This window comes from Anopheles funestus, chromosome 2RL, assembly GCF_943734845.2.
Source record: "Anopheles funestus chromosome 2RL, idAnoFuneDA-416_04, whole genome shotgun sequence".
Taxonomy (NCBI): domain Eukaryota; kingdom Metazoa; phylum Arthropoda; class Insecta; order Diptera; family Culicidae; genus Anopheles; species Anopheles funestus.
The window spans coordinates 72,449,566-72,472,098 of NC_064598.1; the positions used below are offsets into that span (position 1 = coordinate 72,449,566).

Genomic DNA, 22,533 nt, shown 5'->3' on the forward strand with positions numbered 1-22,533 from the left:
CTGTTTCCCTCACCGTTAGGCTATCCGGTAGTGAACGATCCACTGTACAACCACGATGTGTTCGGTCCGGCCAAGGGTCGTGGTGGCGATATCGGTGGCAAAAGTGACGAGCAGCTGGTGAAGGATCTGATCAATATTCACAATGCAGAAAATTGGCTCGGCATCGATGGTGACTCGGAACTGTCAATGTTTAAACCGATGAAAAACGATCTGGACGATGTGAAAGGTAAGCGGAATCGGGTGGCGGAGGGTGGTGGATTTTTTTTTTTGGTATTTGCTTCCCACCAACCAGCAACCATTGGTCCGTTGGATAATGGATCACTGTGAACATCATTCACTGATTGCATCAACGTGTACTATTTCTGGCCTACAGGACAAATACTGTCGGACGATGACTCGGAAAGCGTTTCCCGTGAGGCATCACCCTGCTCGGAAAGTCCACGACCCGTATCGCTCGGCAGCGAAAGTCCCCATGAGAATATGTGCGCCTCGATGCTGGTTCCTAATACACTGAGCGCGGTTAGTAGCACCGGCATTAGCACGAACACTAGCACCGGCAATAGCAACAGTGCCGTCAGCGCAGTGGGAACTAACACCATCCTGTGCAGTCGGATGCAGTCCCAGAAGGTAATTAAAAGATCTACATACTAACTTCAACGCTCAATTGTTTCCTATTCTTTTGGTGCTGTAAAAGAATCATTTATATTTACAAAGATATACTGTTTTGCATTACAATTATGTTTCTTTTAATTTTTGTATAACATAAGAATCTTATAAATATTGGTTCAATAATTTTGGTGCCAGAATGGGTAAAGTTTGAAATGTATAGAGTTTCACGTACATTTTCCCCAAATTTTTCCAACACATAAGGAACAGATGATGATAATCATGCAAAATTTGAAACACAAACAAAAGCCACCGAAGTGATGCCGCACGTACAAGGATACCAGTGACGCACTTGTGTCAGATTTGCTCATTTAATTTTAAATAATACGAGTAATTCGATTTTCGAGGTTCATTAAAAACTTTGCCCGCAAACGCGCTGCTTGTTGTCGCATGTTCGCAAAACCTAATCGCGATATCAACCTCCAGAGGGGAGGAATGAAAAAAAAACTTCTTGTTATCGTGATACGAAGATAATCATTCGTTTCCCATGCGAACCCCTGTTCACATTATAGCTAAGGGAAGAACGAGAAAAATATGCGGCACAGATTTTTGTCGAAACAGTGGAGAATTCCTTTTTTTTCTAAGGGGTTTTTCTAGAAGCTCCAGTAGTTCAGTTTGTTCAGCATCTATTATTTGAGAGGGGATTAAAGTTATGGAGTTTATCAAGTTGCTTGCTATAGTAGTTGAACAAAATGGAACATCGTTGAATTTTAAAGGTGACACGAGTGCACATTCCTGGTACTACTTTCCTTATGTAGGCAAAACTTTGACCTATACCATTTATTTTATTTATAGTATTATATATAGATTTTAGTCTTAGGTATGTGCTTTTTTTTTGTTTCGAAAGAACGGCGACTACCAATAGAACCAACTTGGAAGTTGTTTTTCACCAGCCATAAATGAATCGTTTTTTTGCGTATTCTTTTCCATCTGTTACGTTGCCTTCATCTTCTGGCATTTCATTCGGTCGTCGTGAATAGAACGAAAAGGAAATTAAATTAAATACCAGCAGTATCACACTTCACGCGTCTACCGTGCGCTGGCCCCGATGCTCCTCCTACAAATGTGCAGCTGAATTTCGTTATGGTTTTGCTCTTTATTCCGGTGATAGTTCTGGCACTGACAGGCGCGCCCGGCCCGATAAGATGCCAGCCCTTGTCATGTCCGACCTGTTGAAAACTCCACTCCGCTCTATACGGTGGAAACCACCCCATTACCTACGGAGCGTAGACTGTTGAACTATTTCAATGATAATGATCTCGCAGTGCCATCACCATTTATGATTGCGGAGTAATATCTTATCGGAATAAACGACCAAACATAAAATAATACGCTGGAAAAGGCAGTTTTGACACAGCGAATCCTTTTACGCGGAATTGCCAACGCTACAATGCAGAACTACACAGCCGCCCGGTCTGATAAGCGTTTCGCCTTTTGCGGATGATAAATGGAGAACAATTTCCATGGCATCATGTGCCCGTGCTAGTTGCTTCCATTGTTAACCATGCTTTGGTATATTGCGATTTCTACGAACACAGATCGAATGTCGCGTTCCTTGTAATCTGCTAAAACTAATGCGCAAAACTTGTTCCGCCGTTAAATAATCTCCTACAGAAGGTTTATATTACAACTTTCCGGAAAATAATGCTTTTGTAATTCAATGATATGGCTGTAAATGAAATACTGGGAATAGTACAGGGTTGTTTCAATTTACATTTTCACGCATCTCTTCAATAAATAAATACACTTTTTTACCTTTAAAATGACAAAATTTGTGATACGATGTAGCAATGTTAAGTGATTTAACAACCAACGCAGTGATTTGTTCATTAGTGTACTGGAAAAGACTTGAATTCCTCAACGATTGCTTTAGAATTCCTCAACGATTTTTGAAGAACATTCCACCATTTGCCCTATCCGTCCATACTCCTACATAGCATCCATGGGTGCGACTTTAAGAAAGCTGCAATCAACAGAAACCCCAAAAACACTTCAATACAGAGCCGCACAGCAGACAGCTGAGAGAGAGAACATTTAGAGAACATAGGGAGTGTGTATTTCTTATCTTTGCCACAGGCGTCAAACGCACGAATTATAATGATGTTGATTCAGCTTGAGCAAATAGAAATCATGCAGAAAAGTGAAATCATTGATGGTAATTAGACGCAAATTAGTATCTCATTTTGTTGGCTAGCGATAGCCAGCTGTACGATAGTTTTGCCGTCTAATGCTCAACGTTGCTTTGAGAACTTTAAGTTACAACTGTGCGGAACTGTGTGAGACAACAGTTTGCTACTGTGAGGAAGTGTCGAGAATACCGTCAACATTACGATCCGGCGTTTGGGTTTAATTACTGAAGCTCGAAAACATTGTCAACGCTAAACAGTTTAACCTAAATACCCTATTATCCTTGAGTCCATTCAGCTAATGAGGCTTAGAATAAGGACACCGAAATGTTCGTCTCCATTTATGATAATTCCACTGATAATCAGCGTATTAATCTTTCTTGAATTGATTGCAGCGTGAAGCACACCAGTGGAAGCTGTGCGCAGAATTACACTAATTTTCCCCCTTTAGAAAGTGATCTGTTTTCCTTTCCTTTCCGTCAACGGGGGAAAACATTTCAACAATGATACGAGATGACGTCCACTATCGGACCAGTGGAGAAAGTTCTTCGTGCCATTGCATTATGCAACGGTAGCGTAATTTACTGAGCAGCATAAAATCTCACACAACACATAATTAATCCCCATTTCCATTAATCTCGCTTAAGAGTTGTGTGTGTGCTAAAAGGAAATTTGAATTAGTACCGGTGCATATGCTTCTCGGCATACGGGACGTGTTATGTGCACGGTTTTATGCTGCCCGTTTATGTCCCCGTTTCGTTCGGGGGCATTGATAACGAGGCAAATAATTTGTTTGTTTAATGATATTCCTGGTGGCATTGCTAATTCGATTGCCCATTCATTAGCAATAGCAGGTACCGTACCCGGGGATGTGGGATGTTCCATTTGAACTTTTGCACCAAAGGGATCCGGATAGCCGGACTCTACCACAGGGAGTTTCTTTTTTTTATCCAGTTTTTGTAACGTATATCTCCCTGGAATGAATGGAATGTGTTTCCAAATTGTAGAATTTACAGGCTTTTGTAACATTGCCCCCCCCCCCCATAACATTCCCTCCACGAGTACTACAACAGTACAGGGTGTACTTGGGTATGGCTGAAACCAGCCGGAGGGATGAATGTTTTGCTGACCATCTGGCTACAATGTACAAACTCACGGTAAACCAAAACCGGCAAAAATCACCCATTTACAACCAAAATCTAATATTAAAGAGGGTTTATTGCATTTTCGGCAATTTGCTACGATATTATTTCACTACTACACGTAACCTGATTAGTATCTCATTATAAATAGATACTGACAATCCGGTCCACAACCCGTTCAAAAACCCGCTACCTTGTACTTAGGGCGGGTAAAATGGGTAAAAGGGCACGCGGTCCAATTTTTCTCCCCTTGCCGCCTGTACACAGTCTTTCTCTTTACTTCGCAAACCCATTCGGTTTACCGTTTCGTTGAGGGATTTATGAGCCATTTGGGGACCCGTGCCGGGTGTCCGGCTATGGAATATTCAATTTAAATCCAGCAAAAGTGCATACCCCCGACAACAGTTGCAGTTGGTTTTGGGTTTGTGCTCCTCCACACTCCTCCTTCAGCCGTACGCCGAAATCTCGATATTCTTGCGTTTTCGAGCACTTTTCGGTTTTAACTCACGCGAGTATTTGTTTCTGTATGGTTGTGTATGTTGAAAACGGGAAACAAACTACGCTAAATGTGACCATTATGACTTCGGTGGTGCTCTGGTTTTGCTCTACGGACGCCGAACAGAATAGAAAGACGAAAGGTTAAAAGGGTAACCGCGGCTTTAGTGGTTATTTATACTAATTTTCACCCGATCCATTGGTTTTGTTTCTGCTACAGGCAACAATGGCAGGTAGGTTTGGGGACATGTGCTGGCTGCTTGCAATTTTTCGTTATGTTCGAATCTGTTTACCCTAACCACATTGTTCTGGTTTGTACGTTTAAAGAACGCCACCAAATGAAAGAACGATCTGTACGGTGAAACTATCTGTTTGAAGCAAAACCGATACACCTAATGCGTGTTTGTGTGCTCAGACACCACATTCAAACGTGAGGTACAAAAAAAGGATCTCATTCTGCCTTTAGTTAGTACGTCTCCTCCATTTTTTTCCACCTCTACACTCCCGTGGAGCGACTTCTTAGCACAACATTATGGCAACATAGAAAGCTTCCCTTACCGTATCTAGACCATAGATTTTCATAATGAAATTTATGTATGTGTTTCACAGCGAAAACCAAAATCAGCTTGGGAATGCACTAAACGTGCCACTACACCGTCCCCAACGTTGGCAGCCGCACCGAACGTACAGGTTGATGATGCAGGAACAGCATTTGAAGAGTGCAACAAATTGGCAACAGTACCAACGAGTGTTGCCACTACAGCCAGTACTGTTGCTGGTACTACTTCTGCTGCTGCTGCTGTTGCTGCTGTTGCTGTTGCTGCTGTTACTGCTACTACTGCCACTACTGTGGCCATTGATGCTACTGGTGCTAATGTGAGTTTCAGCTTCAGCTGCACCAAAAGTGTTTCGGCTTCATTCCCCAACGTACACATATAGATTGCTTAACCTGTTTGTAAACCCTTGTGTGCCAAACCACCATGTACAGCAATGGTACTGGCCCATTTCATAACCGTGTGATACTACTATTCCCAGCCCCCATCTTATGCGGGGCATTAATCCTGACCATTCTAGACAGTGTGGATTGCAGAGTGTGGAGAAGCAGTGTTAGGCGGCGAATTATTAAGTTTAAAAATGCATTAACCAAAATTGCTTCCAACATTTCTGACATCTCTAATCCTTCACGCTAGTTGTTGAATCATATAATCACCGAATCCAATTATCGGTTGGCGTTCTTCCTTCACCAGTGTGAAGGTATCATCTAGTATACCTTCCCCCAAAAAACCACTAGTAGTAGTATCCTGTGAGTGTTTCACTTCCCCCTTGTTTCACTAATCACACCGTCAGCCCGTCAACCGCCGCGGTTATTGTCGAAAGCTTACCCGCCACTGCAAAGCGCCTTAATCCTGTCGTAGCTTACGGTCGTAGCTATGAGCAACGCATTAACAAGTGTGTCTTGTGTAGTAGAGTGTGTCCGTTTCGTTCACACGTACATAATGGCCGGTATCAAATCAAACAAGCTGACCCACGTAAAGGAATGTTGTACTGCACGCATTGTGTTTCTTTGTACATACATATAAGGCTTAAGTGTGTGAGTGAGTGTGTGTTCGAGTGAAGATTTTCTACTTTATTGTTATCCTTAACATATAGCGCCCCATATAAGCTCTTATAAAGCAAAGCGTTTGTTTATTTTTTTTTTTGTGTTACAATTGCAATATCCCGCATGGTGGGTGAATTGGCTGTTGTGGATATTCATTTTCAATCGTTTTATCGTTTTTTTTCTTTCTTTTCTTTCTCTTCTTTCTCCAAACAAAACGCCAGGTTACTGTCGCCACCCAAACCGGACACGAATCGCCCGACTTAGCCTTTAATCCCGACAAAATGACAACCGACAAACACTGCTACGAATGCAAAGTGCGCTACCGGGATCCCAAGCCGCAGGATTTGGTCATGTATCTGCACGCCTGGAAGTACAAGGTAAGTGGTTGCGAATTTGTAGATTTTAATGATATTAATGATAATGGGAATAAGAAGGTGAACAGAATGATTATTACATATAATATCCTCCATCCTGGTTGTAGTGCATAATAATCAAAAGCTTTAATTGTGTAACGCTGGTTTCTAGTGGTTCCCAATAGTCCACCCATATGCCAACGTCACCGGTCGTCAACATGAGTGGTTTTCTTTATTCTGTTTAATAAATAATTAATTTCTTTTATAACCAAGATGGGTAAAAAAAAGCTTAATGGATTGGTAGATTAAGTATGGACGGAACCACTCGGTTTCGTTTCTATTCATTTGTGGTAGGAAAAAAAAACGCACATACCCATACGAGTCCTTGCTCGTAACACATTGTCCGGGTTTGCTGGCTGTACAACAATGCGCGCTTTCATTTCCGCATTATCATCCGTGGAGTAACGTTCAGAATGACGGTGAGAAATAAATTTATTAAATCAACAACCGTGCACAATGATGATTTAAATTCTTCATTTACACCCCCTTTGGGGGGGGAGCGTGGGTGAAGGTGGATAAATTAAAAACAAAAAACCTTCGCGAGAAAAAATTAAGCACCACTACAGGCAGTTCGGACACCAAGGCGACACCATTCGCGTGTCACGGATGACGTGCATGTCTGTCGTGAAATGTGAAAAGGGATAACGGGCTCCATGGTCGTGCTCTCGACGGTTTTACTGAATTGTGTGTGTGTGTGTGTGTGTGTGTGTGAGAGTGTGTTGTGCGCTCTTATCATCACCCGTGGGCTACCGTTGTATCCGCCACACACTCTCCCATGTCCTGCCTTGTTGAACGCATGTTTCAACAGTTTGCGCGAATAGCCAGTTGATGACCAACTTTGTGGTTTTCCCGGGCGTAGAAATGTGTTTCGTTTCTTTTTTTTTCTTACTTTTTTTTTGATGCCTTTGTTTTATACATTTCGATGTCTTTTTAGTTTGTGCCACTCATTTTGGTGCACACGTAATGTGTCAGCCGTGGTAGAGCGGTAAGCGATTTGTGCCGAGTTGAAATAAGCTGCCGCAATGGTACAGGAAATTATCATTTCCATACATTTTGTTTATGCGCGGTCACATAGGTGGAAAATCCACCAACCGGATTCACAGTCCGCATCATATGTTTTTTTTTTCTTTCCTACGTTACCGCGCTGTTTAATCACCGTTCTATAGCACATTTTAATGTCACTCTTTGTTGGGGATTGGACCGACCATTTGGTAGTAATCTGTTTTGTGGAACATGTCTAATGTCTAAGTTGAAAACAAAAACCCAGATGGTTCCACCGTAATCCTTTCGTGAGGATTTCCCGCAGACAAACATAAATGTGTGCTTTTATATCGTGATGGGCATTTGCAAAGCTTCAAGAGCAGAAAATTATGTTGGTGTATGATAGAAGCTGTGAAATGGTTGATCACACGTCATAAAATTGTGATCAAAGACAAGCAATAACTCGTGATAATTTTATTGGACAATTACGAACTACTTCGACTACGCCGACAGATCGATCAATACGTCATAAGATTCCTTCTGCTCAAATATGCATTAATTACTACTAAAATTCCACTTACTCAATCATTCAATTAATTGCTCATCTTTTTCCCTTCTCTATTCTCCTGCAGGGTCCTGGCTGGGAGTACGAAACGGAACTACCGGAATGGGCTAGAGTTGACTGGCACGATAATGAATTTGAGTAGGGTGATTAAGCGCGCGAATAAGTTTGTAGGTTTTTTTGCCATTGACAAAAGCAGCTCCAAACAGCTGTTTGCGAAAAACCTACAACCTACAAGGGGAAACAAGAAAAAAAAACAACTGTGACCAAAACACATGTGTGATTTAAAAACATTGTGTTCTCTAACGTAACATAAGTCGACGTACGGCTTACTAAAACCATAAATCACAAATTTAGAGAAAGAAGAAACAGAAAAAAGACACAAACCGAATGGATCAAATTGCAGCGCACGCCCGCCCGCCGTAGTGGTTTAGTGCGTGAAAGACTCTAAGCATTAGCATTGAAATAGTAGGGGATATTTTTGTTAAGAATATTCATAAACAACAAAATAACACAAACTGGAACCAATCCCAAAGGGAAAGAGAAGAAGAAAAAAAACACGCACACCGAACCATAAAACACGTATTAGACTAGAATGTCTTACGGAAAACTATAAATCAAAAGTGAAAGGACGAAGTATGTTTTCCCTTATTTACAATACAATATTACCAAACGTTCAATGAAGGTCGGCAGCGATAAACGGCACCCAAAAACCATATCGCGCATGGTGATAAAGAAGCGTACCATTTTGCGAAAAGGAATTCCTCCAAAAATGAACTCTTACCACTAGCATGCCGGGGTATGTAATATAACTCACGTTTCTTTTCTTTTTTTTACAATGAATCATATATGTCAACCAAACGTAGACGATAGGAAAATTGCTTGCTACAGGGCGAACTGCCTGACCGAGGCGGACAAAGCATAATGGATGGATGTCTGTACGCACACACGGAAAGAACATTTGATAGGGATCTTCTTCCATCGCGGGGCGGAACGGTATCGAATTATAACACTGCAGTTAACGTTATATTTTTATGATAGTTATATAGTATCGAAGAAAGCACATTAATCCATCACCTACACACGGGTATGTGATGTGCACACAGGCAGTTGTGTGAAAGAGGAAAAGTGCATGTTAAAAAGGTGTCATGCATGTGTGTTTTTTGAATTATTACTTGTGCGAATTTTATAAAACAAAAAAAAAAACAAATATTCTTAATAGTGTTGTTCGAAACATATGTCTTATTCACATTGTAACGGTCCAACGCTTGTGTCCCCTTTCTCTACATGTTGTTCACGATTTTTCATATTTTTTTTAAATATTACTTCTTGGTAATTGAAATGTTTATGCATTTATAACCACTATCAAACTTAATTGTTTTCTAGACAAACAAATAAGTACAGTATCTTTACCTTACTTTAGTAGCTTTTAATTTTCCTTTTTATCATCGATCGAATTATATCGTTTACTACACAAGTGTAGGATTGGGGCAAAGAAATGAAACTAAATTTGCCATTTGCAATATTAGACAATACAGTGACAGGGTTCTGTTTCATTGCTTGGCGTATTGGGCTCATACACAAACAAACGAGAAACCGTGAAAAACGCGTTATAATTTCCTCCCTCCCGAGACCAAAATAGTTTGTATGCATCCTTTTTGAATTTCTGTTTTCTTTTAAGCAACAAAAAAAATGATGCAACTTTACTATATAAATTTAATAAGCGAACGAAGACGAAAGATTACGATTTGTATGGGTTTAATTGCAGAAAGTGCAACAAACTAAAAGACCACAACGAGCGGACGTTTTAGTTTTAGTAAGCAAACAATAACAGCAACACACAAGAAGAAAAAAACAATTATCATAAAGTAAAACTTGTCATAAAACAAAAGACGAACGGCAATATAAATTGCTAATATTATCATATTTTGCGCTAACGTGTAGCGTGCGTTTTAGTTAGTAAAGTTAATTGTATGTTGTGTTTTTATGTTCTTATTGTAGCTTTAGCAAATTATGGCACACGACAACAAATGGCGCATATTTTAGCATCGTTAACTAATCACGATTTCTGGTGTAGCACAGCTGAAATGAATTTGCTCCAAACAAACGGTGTAACACAACCATTGTACTGGGTTGTTCTGTTTTGGTAGATGTTGCTATAATTTGATTGCGTTTATTTGTCTTGTTGAATCGGGGTTTTTGTCGGACTTTCTCGATCGAGCTTCTACTGTGCCAACTGGTTGGTACGTGGTGGAAACAACTGCAACAAAATCAAAGGCAACACTCTCCCCCTAAGTCGTCATTCAATCAAACCAACTACCACGACACACCTTCCGTTGATTTTGGCGCTTTTCCGCCATTTGACCAACATTTCCAACGAGTTACGATTCATTCATCGCAGCGAATCACGGTGATTGCCACAAGGAGTGCGCTTTAGATTTTTTGTTGCTCTGTTATTGTCTCCATCGTAAGTAATTGGTGGTCGGAACGGAATTTGCCGCAAAACTCTAAAACGTAAATAAAACACCAAAACTACACACGCACAACGTGTAGCGTCGGGTTGATGGTTTTGCTGCACAGGGGACAATTTTGGTGTTCCTGATTGGAATGAATTCTCGACTCAATGGTTTCCCCTTTTTTGATGGGTCGAGCGGCGGTGATAGGGACAGACGTGCGAGAGGATGAAGAAGGATGGAAGCAAAATACTTTTTCCACATGGTACCAAACCCACCTGTACGATCAGGAAGTTGTCCCTGGTAATTCGAGAGTTTTTGGGGGAAAAAGTTTTCCAAAAAAGACGCTTTGTGGAAAATTAACTTTTCCACCTTGCGGATGTGAAGATGGGAAAAAAATAAAAGCCATCTTTAGCTGTACATTGAAACACAGTTTTGAGCAGACAGCACACATATGAAGTGGAGCGGTAGTCTTGTTTTTTTTTTTTGTTCCCTTGCCGTAGTTGGGCACCGGTCCCGGTTACCTTGCCGAAACAGAACAAGATGGTTTTTGAATCGGTTTTTGGCTGGTATTGCTTGCGGTACACTCGGAATGCGATTGTGCGAGTGGAAGGAAAAGTTGAAAGTTAAAAATCAAATGTAGCATAAATACATAAGACGCGGTGTCGCAAGGTTTCAAGATAACTTTCTTCTACTGAGCAATCAAGTTGAGACTCATAAAAAGACATAAAACGTGTTAAGCTGGGAGAGTGCGGAGTAAAAAATACCGCACACCAATCGAGAGTACGATTAATTCACAAAAAGGGAAACTCCTGTAGCGGAACAAAACATACGAAAAAAAACACACACAGGAAGCAATGGCAATCTAGTGCATTGAAAAGCAAAAAAAAAACAAGGCTTTATAAAAAAGCCTATGAACTCTGCTCTACAACTTTAGCGTATTTTTGGTAGCAGGAAGTAGGGAAAACTATTCATCATCCGTCGGTAGTCGAGGAGCAGGAGTCGTGCGCCAGCAGTAGAAAGTCTCGATCGGAACTTCACTCGCAAATGTATGCAAAGGAAATGAAAATTCCTTTCCGCCGTTTCTCTCTGTCTTTCCTTTATACTCTCCATTACCCTGCGTTGTCTGATTGTTCCTGGAAGAAGATGTGGAAATCATTCTGTGCTACATTTACTTACGCAAAAACCTAAAGTTATTTGAAAATCATGATTTGCAAACCGGAAACGATCGACGGTAATGATATTTGTTCGTGCTCTTTCGGCAGCTAGAAGGCAGAAAGTTACAGAAACGAACAAAAGAAACGCTAAAAGAACGATTTTTTAAACAAATTTGATGAGCATTTTTCATTTTTAGCAAACAAAAATGGGAATGGAAAAACAAGCAAGCGAGAGAGAGGGAGAGATAGAGAGAGAGAAAGAGAGCTAAACAAGGCGAAAGCAAATATCCGTTCAACCGCCTTACTCGTAAGCCATTTTATATACTATATATATAGCCGAAAGTAAACCATTTGCGTACGTGGTTGGCAAGTTTTTATTCTTCTTCATTCGCTCTTCATTCGTATACGTATGTTTACGACCAGGAGAATATGTAAACGACAAAAGACACATTTTCTAATCATTCAATTTTAATAGTTTCTTCGCATGTTAAATTGTTAGTGTTTCGTATGTTTTTTTTTCTTCTTCTGTGGTCTTCTTTTAAGGAAATAAGATTTTCTAAGCTCAATTTCGAGCTTTTTGCTAGTGTTTAGTTACTACGTTCTGCGTTTGCATTAATATGTTAGCCGTACGATATCCTCCTCTTGTTCTGTGTTTTTTTTTTGTTGTGCATTGTGCCTGTATGTACGTTATGTATTTATGCGTATAAACATTTTATGTTAATTATCTACATGAGCATATCGTTTATGGTTTTATTTAATAGGATTTTTGTTAAGTTAGACAACTGCTCAGCGTTACAATTCTTTCACTCAATTCTGCAATTCGTGTGGCATTCATTAGAACGCAAGTAAGAAAACAATAGGCAATCGTGTAACATTCGTTTAGTTTATTTATACTGCAAGCTCATTCGTTTACAATATTTTAATTGATTGTATCACTTGTGTGGTTATTACATTTTATTTGTTAAATAATTTTCTTTGCTTTAACTTTTTTTTCTACTTCATTCCCCGTAAGACATGTTAAAAAATATTCTTTAATTCTTAATTAGTTCTTCACAGATTGCTTTTGTTTACCTCTTCTCTTTTGTTTTACAATTGTATATTCTGTTGTTTAATTTTTTGTTTTATGCATTGTACAATTGTTTTACAACCAAAAGCGTTACTTCTCTAAACTTTTTTTTATATTTTTCTTTTCCGTGCCACACCCTAGTTATAGTTTTCGTAATGTATCTTAATTTAAAAACTGATTCGTGTTTAAACATTTTGTAATTTTGTTGCTCATCCAATATCAATGAATAAAAAAAAACAATACAGTGAAAAACAACCCAAACGTACGAACACCTTCCAACCCGATTGGTTACACCACCTGGAAAAATGATGACTGCGTGAAAAATAATGTGAAAAGCCAAAACCCTAAATATCAATCCACCGGGAACGTTACATGACCGGCAAGCCAATTAATTCTCCGAAACGCGTACAATTGTATGGATTTTTTGTGTGTGTTGTTATTGTTAAAAAAAACGTTCAGAATTTCCTACCCCAAAAAAATCGTACAAGAACCCATAAAATTTAACCACTGCACGCACGCACTGGCGGACAGCCGTTGGTTTGTGATTGGTATTATCAAAGGATTTGCTATCAAAAAGGAAACCCCGAAAAATAGCAAAAACGATAAAGAATTGGGCTTGTGGAATTTTCAATTAACAATCCAGTATCTGCCCTTTCCTGTAAAAGCTTGCCCTTGCACCGAAATGTTTATCCTGCGTTGAAGATTCCGTTTTCCATTCTGATCTTCAGCTGGCCAGTAGCGTGGAATTGAAACGAGAAGAAAAAAAGAAAATTCATCCCAAAATTGATGGTAAAGTTGATGATGGCGGTGATTGGATTGGTATAATTTTTGTATCCATTTACGTTGTTCCTGTTGTTTTCTTTTCTTTCGCCCACGATTCCATTCAGCCTGTTTTTTTTTTGTTTGCTAATAGACAACAGACGCAACAAAACGCAACAATCAATCGATGGAAGCCGACCACCATCGGTGGGGGGATCATCGTACTTATGCTGCGTGTTTTCTTTTCATGGTTTTCCCCGCCCCCCTGATTTTTCTCCTATCGTGGCTTTCCCCACTGGGCTTAGTTGTGGCATTTCCGCTCGACATCCGAAAATTCTTTCCTCAATTATTCAATTATCAGCCATTTCTTTTTGCGTGTGTTTGCGAATTTTCGGCCATTTCTTGCGATCTACCATTTCCTGTGGGAGTGTTTCGTGATGGTTTTTTTTGTTTGTTTTTGTTTGTGCTTTAACACAAAATAAACCATACCTTTTTTTTCTCCCAATGGTACATCCTTCTTACCAGGATAATCCAGTTTAGTAGTAGTACCTTTTTGATGTCCTGTTTGCCATGTCTGGCGACCGATCGCGACAAGTCAAATGGGCTAAAAGTGGGATAGAACTTCCCAATTTTCCCATGCCCACGATTGTATTGATGAGATTCACTGATTCGACCGTGTAAGCTGAGGATCTGGACGCCATTTTTGTGGGTTTTTGAGTCTCCTGGCACAGGGTGACACGTAGTTGTGCTAGAATCTTTGTGGATGGAAATCTACATGATCATACACGATCGTTTAGATTTTTATCTTCATTCTCTGTGCAGGAAATTGTGATGGAAAATTCGGATTTACGGCTCCACTCCGACTCCGACCGTAAAAACCCAAACTTACTCCCAAAACACTATCCTGAGTCGATTGTGTCGATGTCCCTCAATTGCTCCCGGAACGACTACGCTGCTCCAGACTGAACAGGGCTCTGAACTACGTCGAACTCCTGTGGACTTATACCATAATGTTAGATTATTCCGAACCCGAAGATTTTATTAGATTCAACGACAGTGTTACTTGATTTTTTGCATCATTTTCTAAGGATTTATCTTGTTTTTCTCAAGTTTTCTATAAATTTGCCACCGATTTCATAATTTTTCGTTCATCTCACACTCATTTCACAATTTACTCGTTAATTGCGACCTTTTGCAATTTTACGCCCAGTTTATAGTAAATTTTCTAGCAAATTTTCCTTTATGTTTCTTTAAACAGTTTTCTTCTAGTTTTCGAGTATTATCCTTTATATTGTTTCTGATTTTCGTTCTAATTTAAATGTGAAATTTTTTATGCTTTTTTACTGTTTACCACACAGATTTGATTGGTTTTCGGTGTTCTTCTATTATGGCTTACAATTTTTCCACCACCAGTAGTGGCGCCGTTACACCCTGTGGTTTGCATTTTCCCCACATCATTTTAATCCACTCAAATATAATCCCTTTCAAACTTCATAAGTCCGGCGCGATTCTCCGCTTCACTACGGAGCGGTCCATTTTCCTTTTTTCGCCCCCCCGTTTTAGCCGTCTCCAGGCGGGAGGAAATCCGTTTCCTCCAAAAATAGGATTTTTGCTGTGTTTGCGCAAAATTTTGGTACGGTGACACCTTCAGGTTTCAGCTTTGACGGAATCCGTTGGTTTGTTTGTTTGCTTTTTTTTCTGGTGTCCACTTCGTTGTACCCGGTTACCGGTCCGGTTTCAATCCGTGTCTTCGTGTCTGCTGTCCGCCATTCGCTTCTCCACTACAGACGTTTTTTTTTTTTTTTGGGTGAACCGGTGCACAGGAAATTGAAAAGCGATTATCATCAGGAATGTCAGGACCTCCACGACCAAAAAAAAAAAAAAAACAAACGGTTAGCGTCTGTTTCCCCATCCACTTACTGTGCACGTATCGTTTGAGGTGCCATTTCCGGCTAAAAATTTGAAGCAGTTCGTAATCGAAATCGAAGAGGAAGGAGGAAAAATAAAACCTGGTCACGTCACGTGAAAATCAAGACAGGCCAAATTGTTGAAAGATTGATTAATATTTGGTTCAATGCAACAACAGCTAGACGAAGCAACAACAAAAAAACGAACCAGAACCAGCTTTCTGATTCTTGAACTCAATTGACACTAGCGTTTCCGTCGAGGTTCCGTTTTTGGAGGCTAAAAATAGCAAGCTTTATCGTGGAAATCGATGGAAAACCGACCAAAATCACGACATTCGAGAAATAAATTGACGCGGTTTTTTTGTTCCACGGTTTTGATTAATACTGTTTGTCGATTACAAAAATTGTCAAACACGATTCTTATTTTTTTTTTTTTTTTACTTTTTATTTTTTCCATTCTTTTTGGTTTGCTTATCAGTTAATAGCTTTCCCCTAATGGAATACAGAACGTTTACAAATAAGCGAGTAACAAAAAAAACCCTAAGAAAACTGCGTACAGTTATGAAAGAGTAAAAGAAAAACGTTGAACAAAGCATACCCAATCGAACTAAACACTTGATGAAAAAGTTAAAAAGCGAGCAAGCGAGTGGAAAGAAAAACGATCTGTGCCTTTTCTGTAGCAAAGCGTGTGAGCAAAAGTGAGAAAAAAATGCGCGAATGTTTAACAGACGCACACAAACAAAAGGAAAATAACAAGTTGATAAAACCGTGCAAAAGGAGGCAATACAAGAAGGCCATCAATCAACAGTGTGTAATGTAGATATAAAAGATGGGCAGTTTATAATGATTAAAATATTCGAAACATAGTAGTAAGTACTGGCAAAAGACAAACAAACAAACGGTTGCGCGGTAAGTATGTAACAAACTGTGTAGATGAAACTAACGGAGTAGAACAAAAGACATCAACAAACACACACAAAAGAGTCAACGTATCATCAAAAGCGTCAGGGTTACTGGAACACGGGCAGCATCATCATGCGGTGCGAATCGTGCCGTTGTATGTACAATAAAACAAAATGGAAGGAAATGAAGGGAAATTGATATCAAGTGTACAATAATAATTTCTGATGTTAAGCTCTTAGCATTCCAGCACACCATTTCCGTGCAGCGAAAGAGAGAAATTAGTAATAAAAGTATAAGAAAAAAAATTATACGTTGTAATATTTGCTTTAGTGCAATTTTCCATTTGCCGTGGTAATAATTCTAACAATATGGAAACTCATTAATTATACATTCGCAAAAAAGTATATAATTGAGACGCCATAACGATTGTTGCATATTTCTTAAACATACGCCCCTTTCTAAAAAAAAAATAATGTAGCTAACGTTTGTTCAAGGCTATGAGTACATTTTTAAAAGTCATAATAATTCTACTCTGGTTTTCATCTGTGAAGTACTGCAAGCGGCAAACACCCAACATGGTGGTGTAATTGCGAGAAGAAAAAAAAAACGATATAGATAGTAGATAAACTATGGAAACGGAAACAATAAACGAACGATAAGTAAAACGTTAAAATAAAAACATAATAACAAAGTGAATCAAAGCACAAATGGCGGTGTAAACAAAGGGGGATGGGTGTGAAGGTGATGTTATTCGGAGTGGACAATGGCTTACAAAATAGTTACGAATAAACTAACGTGTTTCATCTTTGAACTATCATCCAAGAGTAGACTAAGAACTATTAAAAAAACAAAACAAAACGGATAACATAAAATACATGTTTTGCTAGATTGCTTCGTACTCGAAACGATGAATTATTCCTTCTTTAGGTATCGAGACTTTAACACAACTTTCGTCCTGCGGATACGGTTACGTTTTTGGGTCAGTGTTTTATCAATTATCTATAGAAGAAAAATATTCGTCACGTCTCTTGTTGCTGGAAGATCATCTATAGGTTTGGAAAAAAAAGTTTAGTTAAATTATCATAAAACGGGGGGAGAAAAAATAAATTGTTAGAATTTTGAAAACATTAAATACTATACTAGTTCTTTTCCTTGTTGCTTTCTCGCTATTTCACTTGATGCAAGTAATAATTGGCTGCCCTTTGAAGTTGAATTAAACCGATTTTGATGCAGAGAAACAGCAAATAATTTAGTGTAGCAATGCTTATTTTTTCATGTTTTTGTTTTTCTTTTTTATGATCTTTATTTTTCTATTCTTTTGTATACTTTTTATTGTTAATTTTTTTAAATTTTATTTAGCTTCATCTTTTGTATTATTTCATTTTTCAATAGTTTTATTTATCTGGGTAAAGTTTTGTAATTTACTAAGTCTTAAAAGAAGTTTATCCTACTATTCATTTGACTAATTAATTAGACTATTCTTCTATAAGTTATAAAAATTTTATTACAATAAACTAATGGTACTCACTTTATAAAAATCAAATTTGCAAACCATGTTATACTGTGCGCATTTCGCAAAAAGGTTACGTAAAATCTAACACGTGAAATACATCATGAAAAGCTTTAAAAAGAGACAGAACAAAAATACAAGCATACAATGATTCAACAGTCATCAAAATGAGATAAATAAGCCATAGCACTTTCATGGGATAGATGCATTTAAAAATAACAAATCAAAACAGATTTAAAAAAAAACAACAAACAACACGACAAAGATGCGTATAGCCAACAGAATTATGATTAGTGCTACATCTTGCCAACGAGAAGGGTAACTAACAGGATCAAAATACCAATAACTACATATATTGCATTACACCGTTACTACCAACATTCAGAATAATCATTACTCAACGAGCTTTTTAAATGTAATACTAAATAGTGAACGTTTATCGCTTGATTAAACGTTGGAACACTCTATAGCTCAGATGGGGTTCTAAAGCATATAAAATTTAAAACAAATTCACAAACAATGGTAGTTGGTAGTTTATGCTTTTAAATGTGATTCTATTTTCAAGTATGTTTTTATGCTTACTTAGTTATGTTAGGTATGGAACGTGATTTGAATACCCCCTAAAATATTCATTAATAAAAAAAAAACATTTGTTACACACAATTGTTAAAAGATACCTGCGTTTTGATTGTTCGTACAGCGTTAGACTCAGATTGTTAAACCTGTTTAGTCTGTTTAAAGCGTAATTCGTTTTTTATCCAAAAAATGACATTTTAAATTGTACAATTCGTTTCAATTTGGAATCTAACTAACATTGAAACAATTTAAATCAAAACAGTAATAAATCTTATACTAAAACATAACGACAGTAGGCAGATTATAAAGAGATTTACATATAAAAATGAGAATGCGGAAAATGGAACTAAAAATATATACTCTTCATAAAACGCAAACAAACACGAAACAAACAAACAAAAAAAAATATTAAACTACAAGTATATAAAGTAGTGTGTCTTTTTTATAGAATAGCCAGACAGAGCAAAACCGAAATGATTAATAATACGACACTACCTTGAAGTAGTATCAAGCTAATGTAGAAGAAATAGTGATGATAAGATCAGCATAGGGAATGTAAATAGAACAACAGAAAGGAATCAATGCTAGTAAAAGTTACAACTTGAAACAAATGATACGTAGAACAAATGTGAGGAGGAAAGTAAAAAGTTTGCCATACAAAATGTGTAACAACATCGGTGTAAGGTGTCAGCAATGTTCGGTTTAATGCTTCATTGTTTATTCATTACGATGTGTACATCTTGAACACTGTTCCACTGATGCAGTTATTAAAATAACTTGGTTTTATTACACAAGTGTAAAAGGAGCGTTGAAAAATACCCCTAAACCAGCTGCTGCAATAATGTTCAACAAGGAAAGCGATTGCCACGTACGAAATGTTGGATTATATCAACCAAAAGTTCGTACTAGTTTGTGAAAAGGATAAAGGAACGGGATATTTTGTAACTTTTGGAAAATAACTGAAATAAAATAACATATCTGCACAAGAAATTCGTTTTTCTTCTTCAAATCTGGGTGACTTTCAGTGAATTACATTATCACATTATTCAACACTAAGCTCGTATCATGAGTCTTATAAAGGTTTGAATTAAGAGCGAGCGTGTTATTGAATCATTACATTACTGAACGTTGAACATTACTGAAAGAAAATTATGTTATTTTTACTTTCCTTTGGTCGAATTCTGGAACAATTTAGCAAGCCATTTAATGTGAATTACGGAAATAATTTAAAAAACATGAAATTAATAACAAAGTACAATTGTAAATATAAACACATTTCCTTGTAAATCTGGAGCTTCAAGGGTTTAACGTGCATTTGCTTTAAAATTTGAAAATATTTCACGTGAAACATTTCATTCAAGATGTTTTCTCTTACCCCGTTACTAAACGCTTAGCAAGTGTCGCGTTTGCGAACGCGATTCAAATATTTTTTGCGAAACTCCATATAAAAAACATTGCGAAAAGTCACTATTCAAAGCGCGACTTGTATGCGCGAATGTAAATACTGTTTTAATATTTAAAACAGAAGAATAGCTGTTAATTCGAAAAAAAAATTTAATGTCGTGAACATTTCTTTCTTCTCTTCAGTTTCTTTTCACTCAAATAATGCTTTAAATAAAAAAAGTATTGATGGTACGGTGACGGTCATGAAATGAGAAAAAAGCCGAGCAAGTTGGATAATTCTTATCCAAACATTATTACCTTTATGCTACTCGAAGCTTTTGCCCGGTGTATGGCAGAACATCTTCGTTCACCTATTTTTCTTGTTACAATGTCTTCTGGCAACCGGAAAAATTATGACACGATTTTCCAGCGCCAAACAACAAAACGGATGAATCTGCGGTACTGCTAGCAGCATCCGTTGTTTGTATCACAGGAGTCAGCAGCATCCGGCGACGAGCTTTTTTGATGGTCCGTTGTTTTGAAACATTTTTACTGGGCTTAAAAAACTTGCCTTTCTCATCGAGTTTGTTAGCTATTTTTGTTAACTGGGTAATCGTTTGGTGGTTGACATCTCAACCCACGGCATTAAACCGGCAGAAACGCAAAGAAGCTAAGAGCGAGAAAATAAAGAGTCAGTCGCAATAAAACTATCGGTGAAGCAAGTCCCCTAACAGAGTTCATTAAAGCAATAATTACTTATTGCTATTACAATTATTAATTATTATAATTTTCTTTGATTAAAATAGTTTAATTTAATTCAAGATTATTTTCTCTCTACCGGCACGATTAAAAACGTAAAGAAACCTTGCACGAGAAAAGTTAAACATCCTTGAAATCGCGCCAAAATCTCATAATTTTTTTTTTGAAATTTGAGCTACTTTTGTCGCGTTCGCAAACGCGACAATTGCTAAGCATGTAGCGACGGGGTAACTCTCGATTCTCCACCCAAGCAGAAGATTTCAAGTAGGCAGACAATGAACATTGACAACTAGACAAATTCAGTTTGAAAAGATCAATCATAATTTAATCTGCTGCTTCTACATATTTTTATTTAAATTAATCTCAGCCGGCTAGGGAACTTGCTTTATCACCCATTTCTTTATCACTTTAGATCATAGTACGCATAGCTTACCGTACGCTGTCATACATTTTTCAATCCTCAAAGAAACCACTTTAAAAATGATGCCGTATATTTTGCGTATTTTGCACTGTTCTGGAACGCCACGTAAATATTAAACTTTTATCGATCCATCATCAATCACTTGTACGATTTTGTATTCTTACTTTCAGAGGATGTCCCTACTATTGCGAGGAAGTTGCGAGAGTTTAACATAACAGAACAGGTAACAAATGAGGAACTCGAAACCTCTATCAAGGAGTCACTAGAACGAGCCATGAGCATGGGACTTGTCCGGCAAAATGCTGAAACCAATACGTACAAACTTACCTTCAAGTGGTTTTTGCCCGAATCACAATCCTTCCAGCGCGAACTGTATGAGGTTGTACAAAACATGCCGGAAGCTCTGAATGATTCATTGGTTAGTTCATCAGAAGAATTTGCTGCCACTTCCCATATGCAATTGGGCTGTATGGGACCGGGTATGCGACAACGGCGCAGTCCTGCCCAAATACGAGCTATTGAAATATATAAAAGGATGCGTGAGCAACGCGAACGGGAAGAACGCGAAGCAGCAGCACGTGCCAGAAAACGGCGTAATTCTAGGTCTCAGTCCCGATCACGATCACGCACACGTCGTTCTAGTTCGAACAGAACGCGTCTACGATCAAAGCGTAATCGGTCGTCGACGCGTTCAAGATCACGTTCGACTCGTCGTGCTCGCAGCACTAGCCGGTCCCGACGACGTTAAAAATAGTGATGAACCATTGGTTTTTTTATCCGATATAAATTTGCTTTAAGCCAAAATTCTTGTTTATAAACCGGTAATGATTTTTGCAACCTGTTTAGTACTAAAACTTAAGTTGATTTTTTTTTCACTCACCTGCAGCATGTTGAGCAACACGTTGATGTGATCAATACGGGCCGGAAGGGTCGGAATGGTCAGGATCGTGTCGTCCAACTTACTCTTCACAAGCATATTGTTCACTGCTAGTGTTGGGTCAAGTAGCTCTTTTGCAAGAGCGGAGCGCACCGCTCTCGCTCTGTAAAATGTGCGGTGCGCTTGAGGTAGCTCCACACAGGAGCGATTGTGCGATGCGCTCCCGCGAGCGATGTTTCGCACCACAAGGAGCGCGCACAATAAGATGACCGCGATTGAAATACCTCTTTCGCTCTTGACCCACTAGGAAATTTTCAATTTTTTTGAATTTTTTTGATTTTTTTTTTGTTTTTTATTCTTTTCTTCTTTTAAAGCATTATTTGAGTGAAAAGAAACTAATTTCAACCGATTGGCATTAAAATAAATCAATTTAATTTTTTTTGCAAAATTTCTCAAAAAAAATGGCAAGGGGTAAGCCTTGTGAAATTTTCGAGTTGAAAATTTTTTTAAATTTTTTATTTTATTTTTTATTCTTTTTTGTGTTTAAAGCATTATTTAAGTGAAAAGAAACTTATTGCAACAAATTCGCATTAAAATATATCATATTTATAAATTTTGCTAAATTGCTGAAAAATGAGGAAAATTTTACATTTTCTCAAACAGGGTATGGAACTTGGTTCCTCGAATAACTTCTGGCACAGACATCTGAGGGCATGGCCGTCCAAGAAGAAAATGTAGCCATTGATGCCATCTATCGACCACAGGTTAAAGATTGGC

General features: G+C 38.2%; 2 protein-coding genes across 17 annotated transcripts in view; both read left to right on the top strand.

Moving 5' to 3' along the window:
• Positions 1–12,916, top strand: part of LOC125762523 (pseudouridylate synthase RPUSD2-like) — a 185,632-nt gene extending 172,716 nt beyond the window's left edge. For 15 of the 16 annotated variants that reach the window (XM_049424713.1, XM_049424706.1, XM_049424705.1 and 12 more), the window contains 5 exons: positions 20–226; positions 374–627; positions 5,039–5,305; positions 6,251–6,406; positions 8,056–12,916. In XM_049424713.1, the coding sequence (XP_049280670.1) occupies positions 20–226; positions 374–627; positions 5,039–5,305; positions 6,251–6,406; positions 8,056–8,130 (959 nt within the window). In that variant the 3' untranslated portion in view covers positions 8,131–12,916. The remainder of the gene's footprint in view (positions 1–19; positions 227–373; positions 628–5,038; positions 5,306–6,250; positions 6,407–8,055) is intronic. The other variant, XM_049424712.1, reaches the window with a different exon arrangement.
• A 7,768-nt stretch (positions 12,917–20,684) lies between these two features.
• On the top strand, positions 20,685–21,995 carry LOC125762544 (testis-specific H1 histone-like). Its single transcript, XM_049424741.1, has 2 exons — positions 20,685–20,984; positions 21,050–21,995. The coding sequence occupies exons 1-2, from the start codon at positions 20,939–20,941 to the stop codon at positions 21,625–21,627; spliced, it is 624 nt and encodes a 207-aa protein (XP_049280698.1). The 5' UTR covers positions 20,685–20,938; the 3' UTR covers positions 21,628–21,995.
• Positions 21,996–22,533: the final 538 nt, after the last annotated feature.